Source organism: Euprymna scolopes, chromosome 38, assembly GCF_053919585.1.
Source record: "Euprymna scolopes isolate OS-2025 chromosome 38, ASM5391958v1, whole genome shotgun sequence".
In the NCBI taxonomy this organism is placed as follows: domain Eukaryota; kingdom Metazoa; phylum Mollusca; class Cephalopoda; order Sepiida; family Sepiolidae; genus Euprymna; species Euprymna scolopes.
Genome location: NC_136519.1, coordinates 9,896,769 through 9,910,138, shown reverse-complemented (window position 1 = coordinate 9,910,138; position 13,370 = coordinate 9,896,769). Strand labels below are relative to the sequence as shown.

Genomic DNA, 13,370 nt, shown 5'->3' with positions numbered 1-13,370 from the left:
TCTTGGTCCTTCGTTAGCCAACATTTTCGTTGGATTTTTGGAAAACGAATTATTTTCCAAAATTACTAAGCCAGCATTCTACACACGTTACGTTGATGATACTTTTGCATGCTTTCCCTCTCGGAGCGAAGCTGAACAGTTTCTTCGTCTTCTTTGCAACCTGCATCCATCTTTACAATTTACTATGGAGGTTGAAGACTGTAACTCTCTCCCATTCCTCGACGTTCGTGTTTCTAAAGTTGGTACTACGTTTGAGACCTCTGTTTATAGAAAACCTACATTTACAGGGCTCTATCTTAATTGGTTTTCTTTTGCCCCTCAGTCTAGAAAAATAAACCTCATTAGCGCTCTTACGCATCGTGCACTTATGATTTGTTCACCAAACCGTCTTGATACGGAACTTGGTGAAATCATAAATATTTTTCTTAATAATGGATATCCCATTAATATAATAAAATCTACTATTGAACGTAAAATTACTACATTTAATAGCGGTAAACATATTGGTCCATCACGGTGTCCCATTTATTTAAAATTACCATGGTTGGGTCCTGATGGCCTACATATTGTTAAAAGGATTTCTTCTGTTACTCAACGGTGTTTTCCAGCTACTATGCTTCGAGTAGTTTACACAACTCGAACCTTTTTCTCTTCTTTTCGTAAAGATGTTTTGCCAACCATTCAAAAGAACTCTGTTGTTTATAAATTCGTCTGTCAGTGTGGAGCTGACTACGTTGGCAAAACGTCCCAAAGATTAGAAATGAGAATATCCCAACATATCCCTCGGGATATTCGACTACACCAGGTTTTGAGAGCATCCGGGCACTCCCAGGCTCATGAGTCTGCCATTGGCGATCACTTGTTGAGTATAAATAGGTGTGCCGATCAATATTCCGATGGGTGGTTTTCTGTTTTATACAGTGCTAGGTCGAACTATCACCTCAATATCATTGAGGCGTTAGTTATTAACAACTCTCGACCTAGCCTGTGTAGACAAAAGATTCTTAGACATCAGTTGGAGATATTCATTGATTTAAAACCACCTGAACAGTGAGAATTTTAATTTTTTTTTTTTTTTTTTTTTTTTTTTTTTTTCTCTCACTGTTCTTCCAACTGCAACCAAAATTCCCCACTTCCCTCATTCGTTTTTCTTAGTTTTTAATCTATCATTCTGACGTCTCCTCTTAGAGGGTCAGACGATAAGGCCTTAAGGAAAAAAAAAAAAAAAAAAATTTTATTTTCATCTGCCCATTTCTTGTTTTTTGGTATTTAGATTAAATGATGTTTCCTCTAAAACATATAAATATATATAAACATATAAATATATATAAACATATAAACATATAAATACATATAAACATATAAATATATATAAACATATAAATATATATAAACAAATATAAACATATAAATATATATAAACATATATAAACATAAATATATAAACATAAATATATATAAACATATATAAACATATATATAAACATAAATATATATAAATATATATAAACATATAAATATATAAACATATATATATAAATATATATAAACATATATAAACATATATATATAAACATATATAAATATATATAAACATATAAACATATATAAACATATAAATATATATAAACATATATGAACATATATATATGAACATATATAAATATATATGAACATATATGAATAGATATAAATATATATATCGCTGAAACTAAATCCATGTAACATCCGATCATCTTTTGGTGTATGTTGTTAAACTCTGGGTGGGGTGGGGATCTTTCTGTCAAACTCGGGAATCTGCTCGGAATTTTGAATTAAACCCTTTTTTTATCTATGGCGGGAGGTGGGCATGCTCTTATGTCAGCCATGACTTGGTAGAAGTCATAAGCAATTTGCAATTGTATATTTAGTGTTGCCCACACTTAGGTTTGAATCTTCAACCTCCAGAAGAGCTTAACTTTACAACTGAATACTACCAAGTACTTTATCCACTACGCCAGGGGTGCTTGTGGACAAATCCCAAAGTCCATGCAAATTCCCAAGTTGAACAAAGATTTAAGAGTTTGGTAAAATACACTTGAAGAAGGTCAGAATTTGCATCAACCAAAACGTTGTAAACGCAACACTTAATATTAGAAAAGTAGTCCGAAGAATCCAAATAATATGAATAGAATATACTAGCAGAGAGAGAGGCTTTGCCCGGGCGTTAAATATGCTTAAATATATTTTAATTTGTCCAGATTTCATATATATTATTATAGTCATGATTCAAAAAAAAAAGTATTTGGACGCCAAACTGAAACTGTAGCATTCAAAGCTGGTGACGTTCCCACAGTACCAACGTGACGCGCATATGAACTGATTAAAAATAAACTAAGATGAATACGGAAAATGTATAACGATTTTTTTTTTCAATTTTGACCCCTTAAAAACTATTTTAACCGGCTAAAGACCCATGAAAGAACAGTGCATAAAAAAATCCAATCATTTGAGGCCCCTAGTGCCGCTCTTTGGCTTTTAGTTTTAGAGGAGATAGTTTGAAAATATGGAGACAGGCATACAGCCGTTTATATATTAGATTTGGGTAAAAAAAAAAGAAAAAAAAAAGAAATTAAAAAAAATTAAATTTTTCTTGCAGATTTGGAAGTCTATATTTTTATTGATTCTGAAAAAAATGAAAATGAAAAACGTGCCGTATTACAAGAACCGGAAGACAAAAGCATTCAGATGGAATTAAGTTTAAGCAACCAATTTCGAAAAACATATCAACTAAAAACAAGGGTAAGATTTTATTTTCACACATTTCACATTTTGAGCAGAGGTTGTTGCTACAACTATTCTACATCCACTAACCTCAAAGCCTTTCATCCATGCTGTTAAAGTGACCTTACCATCAAAGTCTCCTGTCCTGCACACTTTTTCCTGCATAGTCCTGATTTAATCTTCCTCTGAAGTCGTCAGATCTAAGCCTGAAGTAGTCACATTACATATCTCAATTAGAATAAGGATTCTAGACATAAGGTTCAGTATCGCAATATATTAGGACTTGCAAAATCGTGTTCAGTATCATATTTAGATTATTACCATTATGCTGCTAACTAGTTACCAGATGGTTTACTATTAAAATTTTTTGTTATCATTTTCTCTTTCTCTCTCTGCTCATTTAATATCATTTTCCCTGGTTCTGGCTGGTGCTACTAGATCAGGCTGCCTGAAGATATTGGCATCCTGAGACGAAATGCATTGATGGTTTTTTTTTTTCTACTTCCGTTTGCAAAACTTGTTTTTGTTTTTGCAGAACATAATTAACACCTTTCCCTCTTTTCCTTCTTCCCATTTCACCCTTTCTTTTTCTATCTTCCCCACTTCCTGACCTGTTTCCTAACTTAAAATGTACCAAACATTCATACTGTAACCCTTTTCCCTCTCTCACTGCAAAAGGTCCTGGATATGACCTAAAACTATATTCGATAGTGAGGCCCCACCTTACGGGCCTTGGGGAGTGTGAAGCCACCCTTTAATTGCCATTGCTCCCAGGTCCACTCTGACCCGGAGTGGTAGTACCTGTTAGGGTCCCAACTATGGGTTAAATAGAATCTGACTTAAAAAAATATATATACTCCATTAAAAATCGTTCCTCAAAATAACTAGATTTGGCATTAAAATAACCGGAAAAAGGTTGATATGCCGTAAAACAAAAACAACCAATCCACTGCAAAACTCAGTCATGTTCTGCAGGGAACGAAAACGATAAAATCCACTATAAAACAACCAAACCAAATACAACAAACTAGCGATTGAAGATACAAAAAGCTTGAAGAATAAAAACCTTCTACAAAATAATTGGATGCAACATGAATATTATTTCCAAAACAACTGGATTCAGTATTAAATAACTCAAAAAGGGTTGATATGCCGTAAAATAAAACCAAACAACTAAAACCCTGGTCCAGAGCAGAGATTTAAGTTTTCACAAGATCATTCTCCACCGTCTACAAATTCCACTCAGTACAATCTTATCTAATCATTTCCTTGGAAATTCAATCTTCATGTAATTCAAGACATTCTTCTGCAACAGAACAAGCATGCCATTCTCCTGTTCTGCACACATCTATTATATAAATCTCATCTGTTTAAATGTATGTATGTTTGCCTGAAACTTTCGACAGAGGCGACGGATTTTCACGAAATCGGTATCATTTTGAAGCTCAACCCTTTGGACGACAAATATCGAAAAATTGGCTAAAAAACATTAATTCCTTCACCCTCAACTGGGCACTTTTCTACAAGGAGTCGCTTTTTTTCGCCGATATTTTCGAAAGTTAACCCCCTCTTTTCGATTAACTATCCTTAATTTAAATCTTCGCCACTTCTGGTTTTGTGATGGACGCAATGGCAAAGACGTCACGTTTTTTTCACGTTCTTTTCCTCCTTCGTGGTACGGGTTCGAGCTTGCCTGCCTACTACCACTTTTTTTTTTTTTGCTCAACACACACTTCCAAACTCCCGGGCACCGCCGACCACCCAGACTAGTCTTCCTATATGGTCCAGATTTAATCTTCCTCTGAAGTTATCAGATCTAAACCTGTATTAAGGGCTTGCATTACATATTTTAATTTAAATTGGAATAAGACCTGTGAATTTGAATCTCTAGAAACTTCCTCCTAAGCAGGAAACTGCTTCACTCACTCAGCGTGAATGTTGCACCAAGTACCAGTGTGTGATGGTGATCTATACAGTGGTGTTTGTATTAGCTTGCTGTTGTTGTTGAGCATCATCTATAATGATTTTGTTGACATTCATTTCCCCGATATCTTTCAAGTTAGAATTCTTTCTAGAAAGATATGATACCTACAGGAAGGACCATGTGAAGGTTGCCAACACTCCTAAGTGAAGGTGCACAAAAATGGATTCGAATTTGGCACACCCAGGTTGTTAGCCCACGTCAGTAATCAAAAAGCCACCGTCATCGCCCTGCTGATGATAGATGACTGCTATCTCTGGGTTGATGAAGACGAGGTGATGATGATGATAGACAGAAGAAAGTTACTGCTGTCGAGGCTAACTTGTAACTGCAGCTACTACAGTCCTCATCGTTTCGGATGGCCATATCACTGGACAATAAAGAAACTAAAGAAATCTCTTTTTAAAAAACTTGATCGATTGCCGTTAATAGGATCACCTCAATCTTATCTGATTGGTCAATAGAAACGTTGTTTACAGAAAAATGAAATTGTGTTTACTTCTGCCATACAATTACGCATTTAAGTATGTCCAAATTTGTATAAACGCTGACAAAAAATAACAATGGAAATCAACTTTTACAGTGAATCAAAATGTCTATCACATTTTCAGAATAACTTTTTGGGACCATTGTTAAACTTAGTCGATGCAAATGCTTGCCGCAAAACAGAGCAGGCAGTAGATCTCGGGTTTTGCATCAGTTTTCCTCCTCCTATATGTCTTAAGAGATAAGGAATAAAAGTTCCATATAGCTTTATATCAACAGATTAATATGGAAAAAAATAGAAAGGAAAACGTTTATTCTCTCCATTTTATTCTCTTCCCCCCCCTTTTCTTCCTTATCTTTTATTTATTATATCAATTTCTCCTCTTAAGTGATGAGCTTTATCTATCTTGATAAGTTTGCGTTGTTAAAATGTATTCTTTATTAGCTTAATTTAACATATATATATATATATATATATATATATATATATATATATAGTAATTTATAAAATATATATGGCGATTAAGCTACACTGAATATTCTGCGTTTCATCCACTATAGGATTCGTCAGGCTTATGCGCGAATTCTGTGGTTGTTTCTTGTTTTTATATATGTTGAGGATTTTTAGTTAGCCAATCAGCTTTCTAGTATCCACCGCGCCCCTTCCTATCAGCCAATGGGCATGCATTTTATCGAACAAAGGATCTGCTTTAGAACTATGTATCGAGCACTTTTGAAGTAAATACTTAAAGTTTGCGCATAAATCTATACTTTCGTATATTAATTTTGTGAGTAAATGAAGTGTATATATATATATATATATATATATATATATATATATATAATTATAAAAAGTTTATATTAATAAAAATATCTTGCTCTCTTAACCTCGTTAAATTCATGAGTCATCACTAGGGCTATGACAACAGCATATTCTTTTCATTGTTTTGACTCTCGATATCTTATATGCTTTTATATAGAGTGATGTGGTTCTCGGTTGATTGACTGTTTTACTATGTCGGATATATACTTGCGGGTCAAAACAGTAAGAATACTCTGTTGTCATAGCCATGGCTATCACTCTTGAACACATAACTTGATATATATTAGTTTGTCTGGTACCAAAGGTACTTAAGCTTTTATGTGTTTTTATTCTCATAAAATTTATGTTAATTAATATGTTGCAGAATAGATCTTTAATATGAAATATAACATATTGTTATGTATTATATATATATATATATTGTTACGACGTTTCCCAATCCTACTGAGGACGGTAGAGATCGGTGACGTAACGAAATATATAAAAAAAATAAAGTTTCCCAGGTTCCTTGATAATGCGTTAAGGGAATGGGACAACCGTCCCGAAGACAACAATAAAATGAAATGTACTGGACAACGAAATCACATAAGAAATAACGAGGACAAATATCATCGAAAAATTAAACTTTTATTTATATAAAAAAATAAAATAAAATTCAATTCAAGGAAAGATAATTAAATATGCCTAATTAAATGAAATGATTTAATGAATTCAAATTCTACCGAGAGAAAAATATATCAACAGTCAATGTTCACATAAAACAAGAAATCGTCTGCTCAATTAGATACAGGGTGAGAGAGAGATGTTGGAGAAATGAAAGTTTTGATTGAAAAACTCATTTAATGTCCTTTGTAATGCGACCTTTCTTTTGTCTCCTTTTTTTTATAGATTTCTTTCATGTAACTTGTTTATGTTTGATTACGCGCGCGCAGGTTAATTTTCATATTTTTGTCCTTCGGATGATTTATGTTTCATTACGCGCGTACGTGTTAATTATTCCAAGTATTTGTTTTACGCGCGTGCGTGTTAATTACTCCAAGTATTTGTTTTTCGAAGCTTATCGAAGTCCTTGATTTACAGTAACAGTTTCACTGATCGATGATTCCTTCCTTCGCTGGGTTCATTCTTTTATTCGGTCAATATTTTAACTTTGACCGCTGATCATCGGTTGACGTCATTGATATTTACCTCCGCTACCACGTCATCGCCTTTCACTGGCTTCGCCAAACCGACCTTCGCTGACTTACGTCTTATCGCTTTGAAGCGCGAGGCTCCACTGCCTGCTGCCAACTTTATTCGGGCCCCTCTCTATATATACGATCTATCTCTCTCTTTCTCTACACACTTTCTCTCTATATATACGGTTTATTTCTCTCTATCTTTATTTTCTCTTTCCTTTTCCACTCTTCGTTCCTCCTGTTCGCAGGCCTCCTCCTCCCGTTTTTTTTTTTTGTTTACAAAATGTGACCGAGCAGACGTGAATTGAATCCTCGGCGCGAAAAAATGATACAGTGAATAAAATATACTGAAAATATATCTCCTTTCAGCTAAAAATCAATAAAATATTTATTATACATTTTAATAAATGTATCACTATATATATATATATATATATATATATATATATATATATATATATATATAATTAACAACATTAACATTTCCTACTCCTGCACTCGAGTTCTACAATTGCAACTTGCAACTTCAAAGTTTTCAATTTTTACACTGTCCATACCGGATTCACTATTGGATTGGATTTGTTCATTATGGGTTGGAGAAATCTCCAGCCACACAAACTCTGACAAAAATCTAATTGCATTTTTTTTTTTTTCCAATTCAAAACGAATGTATATTTCCTTCAATTTATTCTCGCCATTTTTTTTTTCTTCTGCAGAAAACGAAAGATCTTTTCAACCCGGTTGTCGTTAACATAAAGTTTATTGTGAAATCGAATTCAACAGAGAAAAATATTTCTCCCGTCCAGGATCTTATGAAACCAAATACTTTGAAATACGAAGTAAGTTTTCTTTTTTCTTTTTCCTTTTTCTTTTTCTTTTTTTTTTTTTGCTTTTTTTCTCCATTTCTTTTTTTTCTTGTTTTTTTCTTTTTCTTATTTTCTTTTTTTTCCGTTTTTTTCTTTTTTCATTTTTTCTTTTTTCATTTTTTCTTTTTTCATTTTTTCTTTTCCTATTTTTTCTTTTCCTATCTTTTCTTTTCCTATCTTTTCTTTTCCTATCTTTTCTTTTCCTATCTTTTCTTTTTTCTTTTCCTATTTTTTTATTTCTTTTCTTTTTTTTTAATCTTTTTTTTAATAAAAATATAAAATAGCAGCTGTATTCAACTGACGTTCCTCCGGAGTTTTTTTTTTTTTTTTTTTTTACTATCCTTTGTAAATTACTACGAAGCCAAATTTTATTAAACATTAAATAGTTTTTAACGCCAGTACAGTAGTTAAATCAAAATTGTTTTGTACCATTTAAAATAATTTCCAATTTAATTGATAATGTAATGTGTAATACAAAATGAATTTTAACTAAAAATGATTTCTTAATTAAGATTTAATAGAAACAGCCTTCAACCATTTTTAATGCATATACAGAATTTTTTTCTTGCGTCCTGGTCCGACCGCGATTTTAAACACTAACCTTTATCTTATATCAAAACTGTTATTGTTTACTTAGATTTTTCTTTTAGTATTATTTGTATATTATTTAATGTGCGATTTTTAGAAATTGACTGGTTGTAAAGTGAGTGACCATTTTACATTAAATTAATAGAGAAAAGTGATCCCCCACTTTATATCACAAAGTTACAAACATAAGTACAGCATGTAGTAAAGACAGATACTACACTTTGATCTTGGCCAAAAGGCCAAGAAAAGGGTATTTATTTGCTCCCCCACCGAGCAAATTAGGCATAAGGCCGATTTTTAATGTGAGGAGTAAAGGGGAAATGGGGACCAACTCCCTGGGGACTAGGGGAGCTGGATAGTGATAATTGGTATGAAGGGTTGACCCTACATTGACCAAGGTCTTATATGTTGGATTGCCCCCACATATGGTCTTTGCTTGCAGTATCTGCCGGAACAGATACTACACTTTGATCTTGGCCCAAAGGCCAAGAAAAGGGTATTTATTTGCTCCCCCACCGAGCAAATTAGGCACAAGGCCGATTTTTAATGAGTGAAGGGGAAATGGGAAGCAACTCCCCGGGGAGTAGGGGAGCTGGATAGTGACAATTATAGTATGAAGGGTTTCCCCTACATTGACTTATATGTGAGGTTGCCCCCACATACGGTCTTTGCTTGTAGTATCTGCCAGAACAGATACTACCCTTTGATCTTGGCCCAAAGGCGAAGAAAAGCTTAAAAAGCTAAGAACAGCATCTACAGACCTTTGATCTTAACCAAAAAGGCCAAGCACAAAAGTGTTACGGACAGACGGACCGACAGAGTGACTTATAAAGTCGCTTGCACGTGACTAAAAGGTTATAATATTCAAACAGGGTTATTACGTTCGCTCATTCTTTAATTTTCATTTTGTTTTTACTTACCCCCACCACCACATCCGGGTAACGCAGACTACCCCCGCCAGCATAAACTGAAATAAAAATAATTTAAAATGAAATAGAAAGAAGTCTAAACTTTAGACATTCAATAAAGTCCGTAAGAAATATCCGGAAGTTAGTATTATTGATCTTAGTGGCATTGATGCCGGTTATATATCTCAAATTCTACCTTTATTTTTCAGATTCCATTCCAAAATGACTGCGGACCAGACAAACTCTGCGCTGTTGATTTACAGACGCGACTAAAATGGTTGGGTAAAGAAAGAAACAGCGTCCTGTTAATCGGAGGAGAACGCCAATTCCGAATCGGTATTACAATTGCTAATGGTGCCGAACCAGCTTATCAACCCCTCGGGACTTTCGGTTATCCCGATTATATCAACTACGTGAGCTTTAACAAATTTGAAAACAGCAAGATTCTCGGCTGTCAGCTCGTCACGATGGCAAATTTATCGCAAGCGGAAAATTGGAATAATGTTATATGCACGTTTAATAACCCCTTGCGAAAGGGGCAGATTTATTACGAATTGAGTTTCGACATTCCCCAAATGGTTCAGACTGTTGGAGAATTTGAAATGAAATTCTCTGTTACCAGTGAAAGTTATGAAATGTACCCGGATAGCAATAACGCAGTTTTGAATGTAAAAATGAGAAAGAAATCCGTTCTAAGCGTAAACACGTGAGTTTTTATTTATTTATTTTTATTTATTCATTATTTTTTTTATTCATTTTTATTTATTTCTTTTTAATTTCTTTTTATTTTTTAATTTTTATTCATTTTATTTATTTTAATTTATTTCATTTTTTATTTTATTTTTATCTATTTTTATTTTTACTTTGTTTTATTTTTAATTTGTTTTATTATTTATTTATTTATTTTATTACTTATTTTATTCATTTCATTATTTATTTATTTAATTATTTATTTAATTATTTATTTATTTAATTATTTATTTATTTAATTATTTAATTAATTATTTAATTATTTATTTAATTATTTAATTATTTATTTAATTATTTATTTAATTATTTATTTAATTATTTATTTAATTATTTATTTAATTATTTATTTAATTATTTATTTAATTATTTATTTAATTATTTATTTAATTATTTATTTAATTATTTATTTAATTATTTATTTAATTATTTATTTCATTATTTATTTCATTATTTATTTCATTATTTATTTCATTATTTATTTATTTTATTATTTATTTCATTATTTATTTCATTATTTATTTATTTAATTATTTATTTAATTATTTATTTAATTATTTATTTAATTATTTATTTAATTATTTATTTCATTATTTATTTAATTATTTATTTATTTAATTATTTATTTATTTATTTAATTATTTATTTAATTATTTATTTAATTATTTATTTATTTAATTATTTATTTCATTATTTATTTCATTATTTATTTATTTCATTATTTATTTATTTCATTATTTATTTATTTCATTATTTATTTATTTCATTATTTATTTATTTCATTATTTATTTATTTCATTATTTATTTATTTCATTATTTATTTATTTCATTATTTATTTATTTCATTATTTATTTATTTCATTATTTATTTATTTCATTATTTATTTATTTCATTATTTATTTATTTCATTATTTATTTATTTCATTATTTATTTATTTCATTATTTATTTATTTCATTATTTATTTATTTCATTATTTATTTATTTCATTATTTATTTCATTATTTATTTATTTTTTTATTCTTTAATTATTCTTTAAGTAAGTATCTACTTTTTGTTTATTTACTTTTTGTTTATCTACTTTTTGTTTATCTACTTTTTGTTTATCTACTTTTTGTTTATCTACTTTTTGTTTATCTACTTTTTGTTTATCTACTTTTTGTTTATCTACTTTTTGTTTATCTACTTTTTGTTTATCTACTTTTTGTTTATCTACTTTTTAGGTTTTTGTTTATCTTTATTTGTTTATCTATTTACATTTCTCTATTTTTTTTCTAGTGCTTCAAATTTCATTTTCTGTTTCTCTTCTACAAAACTTTGTTTATATTTTACATAGTGCCTCCTACCTAGCGACCCTTCTATTTCAATGTTTCATTTATTTTCCATTATTATGCATACTTGTTTACATAGACACTTACCCACTATTTCAGTCACCCAAGATTTTTTTAAAAATTCTAACCATTCCTTTGAGTGCAATTGTTTTGTATTTCTCGTGCACTTGGTTCACCAGGTAAATTCGCCAACAAGTAGATTTTTTTAATTCATTTTTTATACGTTCAATGTTCCTATAATTACATTCCAGTAATTATAGGAACAACTGGACTTATGAAAAAGGAATTTCAAAAATATATAAGATGAACCAAATGTTGTGCTCTCTTGGTAACATATGAGCGTGTGGGAGAAAATCAGCAGCAGCTGTAGCATAGCTGCCTAGCTAAAATATTGGCAGCAGCGGTTAAAGCATGTATGCAAATTGGCAAGTGTGTACGTACTGACGTTACAGAAAGGTGAGTAAAAGCCTAAAGGATAGCACGTGTTCGAACTGGAGAAGTAAGTGCACGCCGGAAAAGATGAATGTGTAGCTGAGGGCAAGAAGGCGCTGGTTAAGGGCAATATCAGGTGGTGAGGAGAGAGACTTTTAAAAAGCACATGTTATATGGCACAGCATTGTGAAACATGTTTGTTTATTTATTATTTATTTGTTTGTTCCTTTTCGAAGGTACCAGACAATGTGTGGGTTAATGTTTGGCATCCAGTAGGATGCCTCATCCCCATAAAACAAAACTATTAGAAAAGTAAAGCACGAGGGATGAAGCTTGATGACCAATGCTTTTTAAAAATTGGGAAGATGAGTGGTCTCAGCAGTGACAAGTGTAGATTCTGCCACACAGAAGTAGAAAGTGTGAACCACCTGACGTTCAGCTGTAAGGTTCTGCTGGGGGGAGGGTACAGTACAATACAATGCGACACAATCGAGTGCCTAAATATCTACATTAAACGATTTGTTTAAAAGTTAAATATCGAATGTAGCAGCAAGTCCTGGGAACATATAGCAGAAAGAATAGTTGGAAACGCTGCCAAGACAAAGCTCGTTTCTTTTAATAATTACATGAAACCTTACCAGCCACCAATAGCTATGGCTAGAGATACTTTACCTGAGAGCACTTCGTTCAAGCTCCTTGGCTTAACGTTCACAGGAAACATGAGTTGGAATAGATACATCAAGATTATTGCTAAGGCTGCAGCAAAGTAAGTGGGCTCTCTCTATCGTGCTAGAAAGGTACTTACTCCTGAAAGTATCCTGTACCTCTACAAAACCACCATTCGCCCATATATGGAGTACTGCTGTCACATTTGGGCTGGTGCATCTGCTACTAGTCTCTCGCTCCTGGACAGGGTCCAAAAGAGAGTCCCGAACCTAATAGGTCCCGAACTGTCATCTAAACTTCAGTCTCTGTCCCACTGATGAAATGTTGCATCCCTCTGCCTATTTTACAAGTATTTTAATGGTGTATGCTCTGACGAACTACAAGCCCTTGTACCCCCTCGAGAAAATACCCCCGACAAGCAGCAAAGTCCCATCCCTACACAGTTGAGATCCCTAGATGTAAGAAAGCCTTTTACTCTAATAGCTTCTTCTCCAGAACTGCAGGACTTTGGAATTCTCTTCTAGTTTCCTGCTTCTCCAACTGTACTGACATGCAGAAGTTCAAGTGTAATGTGAACAAACATCTTGCTGCTAAACTCCC

At 32.0% G+C, this 13,370-nt stretch overlaps 1 protein-coding gene and 2 pseudogenes across 1 annotated transcript in view; 1 reads left to right on the top strand and 2 right to left on the bottom strand.

Moving 5' to 3' along the window:
* The window catches only part of LOC145263070 (integrin alpha-9-like), a 244,443-nt gene that overhangs the window by 196,422 nt on the left and 34,651 nt on the right, over positions 1-13,370 (top strand). The window contains exons 13-15 of the mRNA XM_080119934.1: positions 2,639-2,781; positions 7,948-8,070; positions 9,803-10,299. Coding sequence (XP_079976060.1) covers positions 2,639-2,781; positions 7,948-8,070; positions 9,803-10,299 — 763 coding nt within the window. The remainder of the gene's footprint in view (positions 1-2,638; positions 2,782-7,947; positions 8,071-9,802; positions 10,300-13,370) is intronic.
* Positions 8,780-8,937, bottom strand: LOC145263434 (U2 spliceosomal RNA; annotated as a pseudogene).
* On the bottom strand, positions 9,058-9,183 carry LOC145263474 (U2 spliceosomal RNA; annotated as a pseudogene).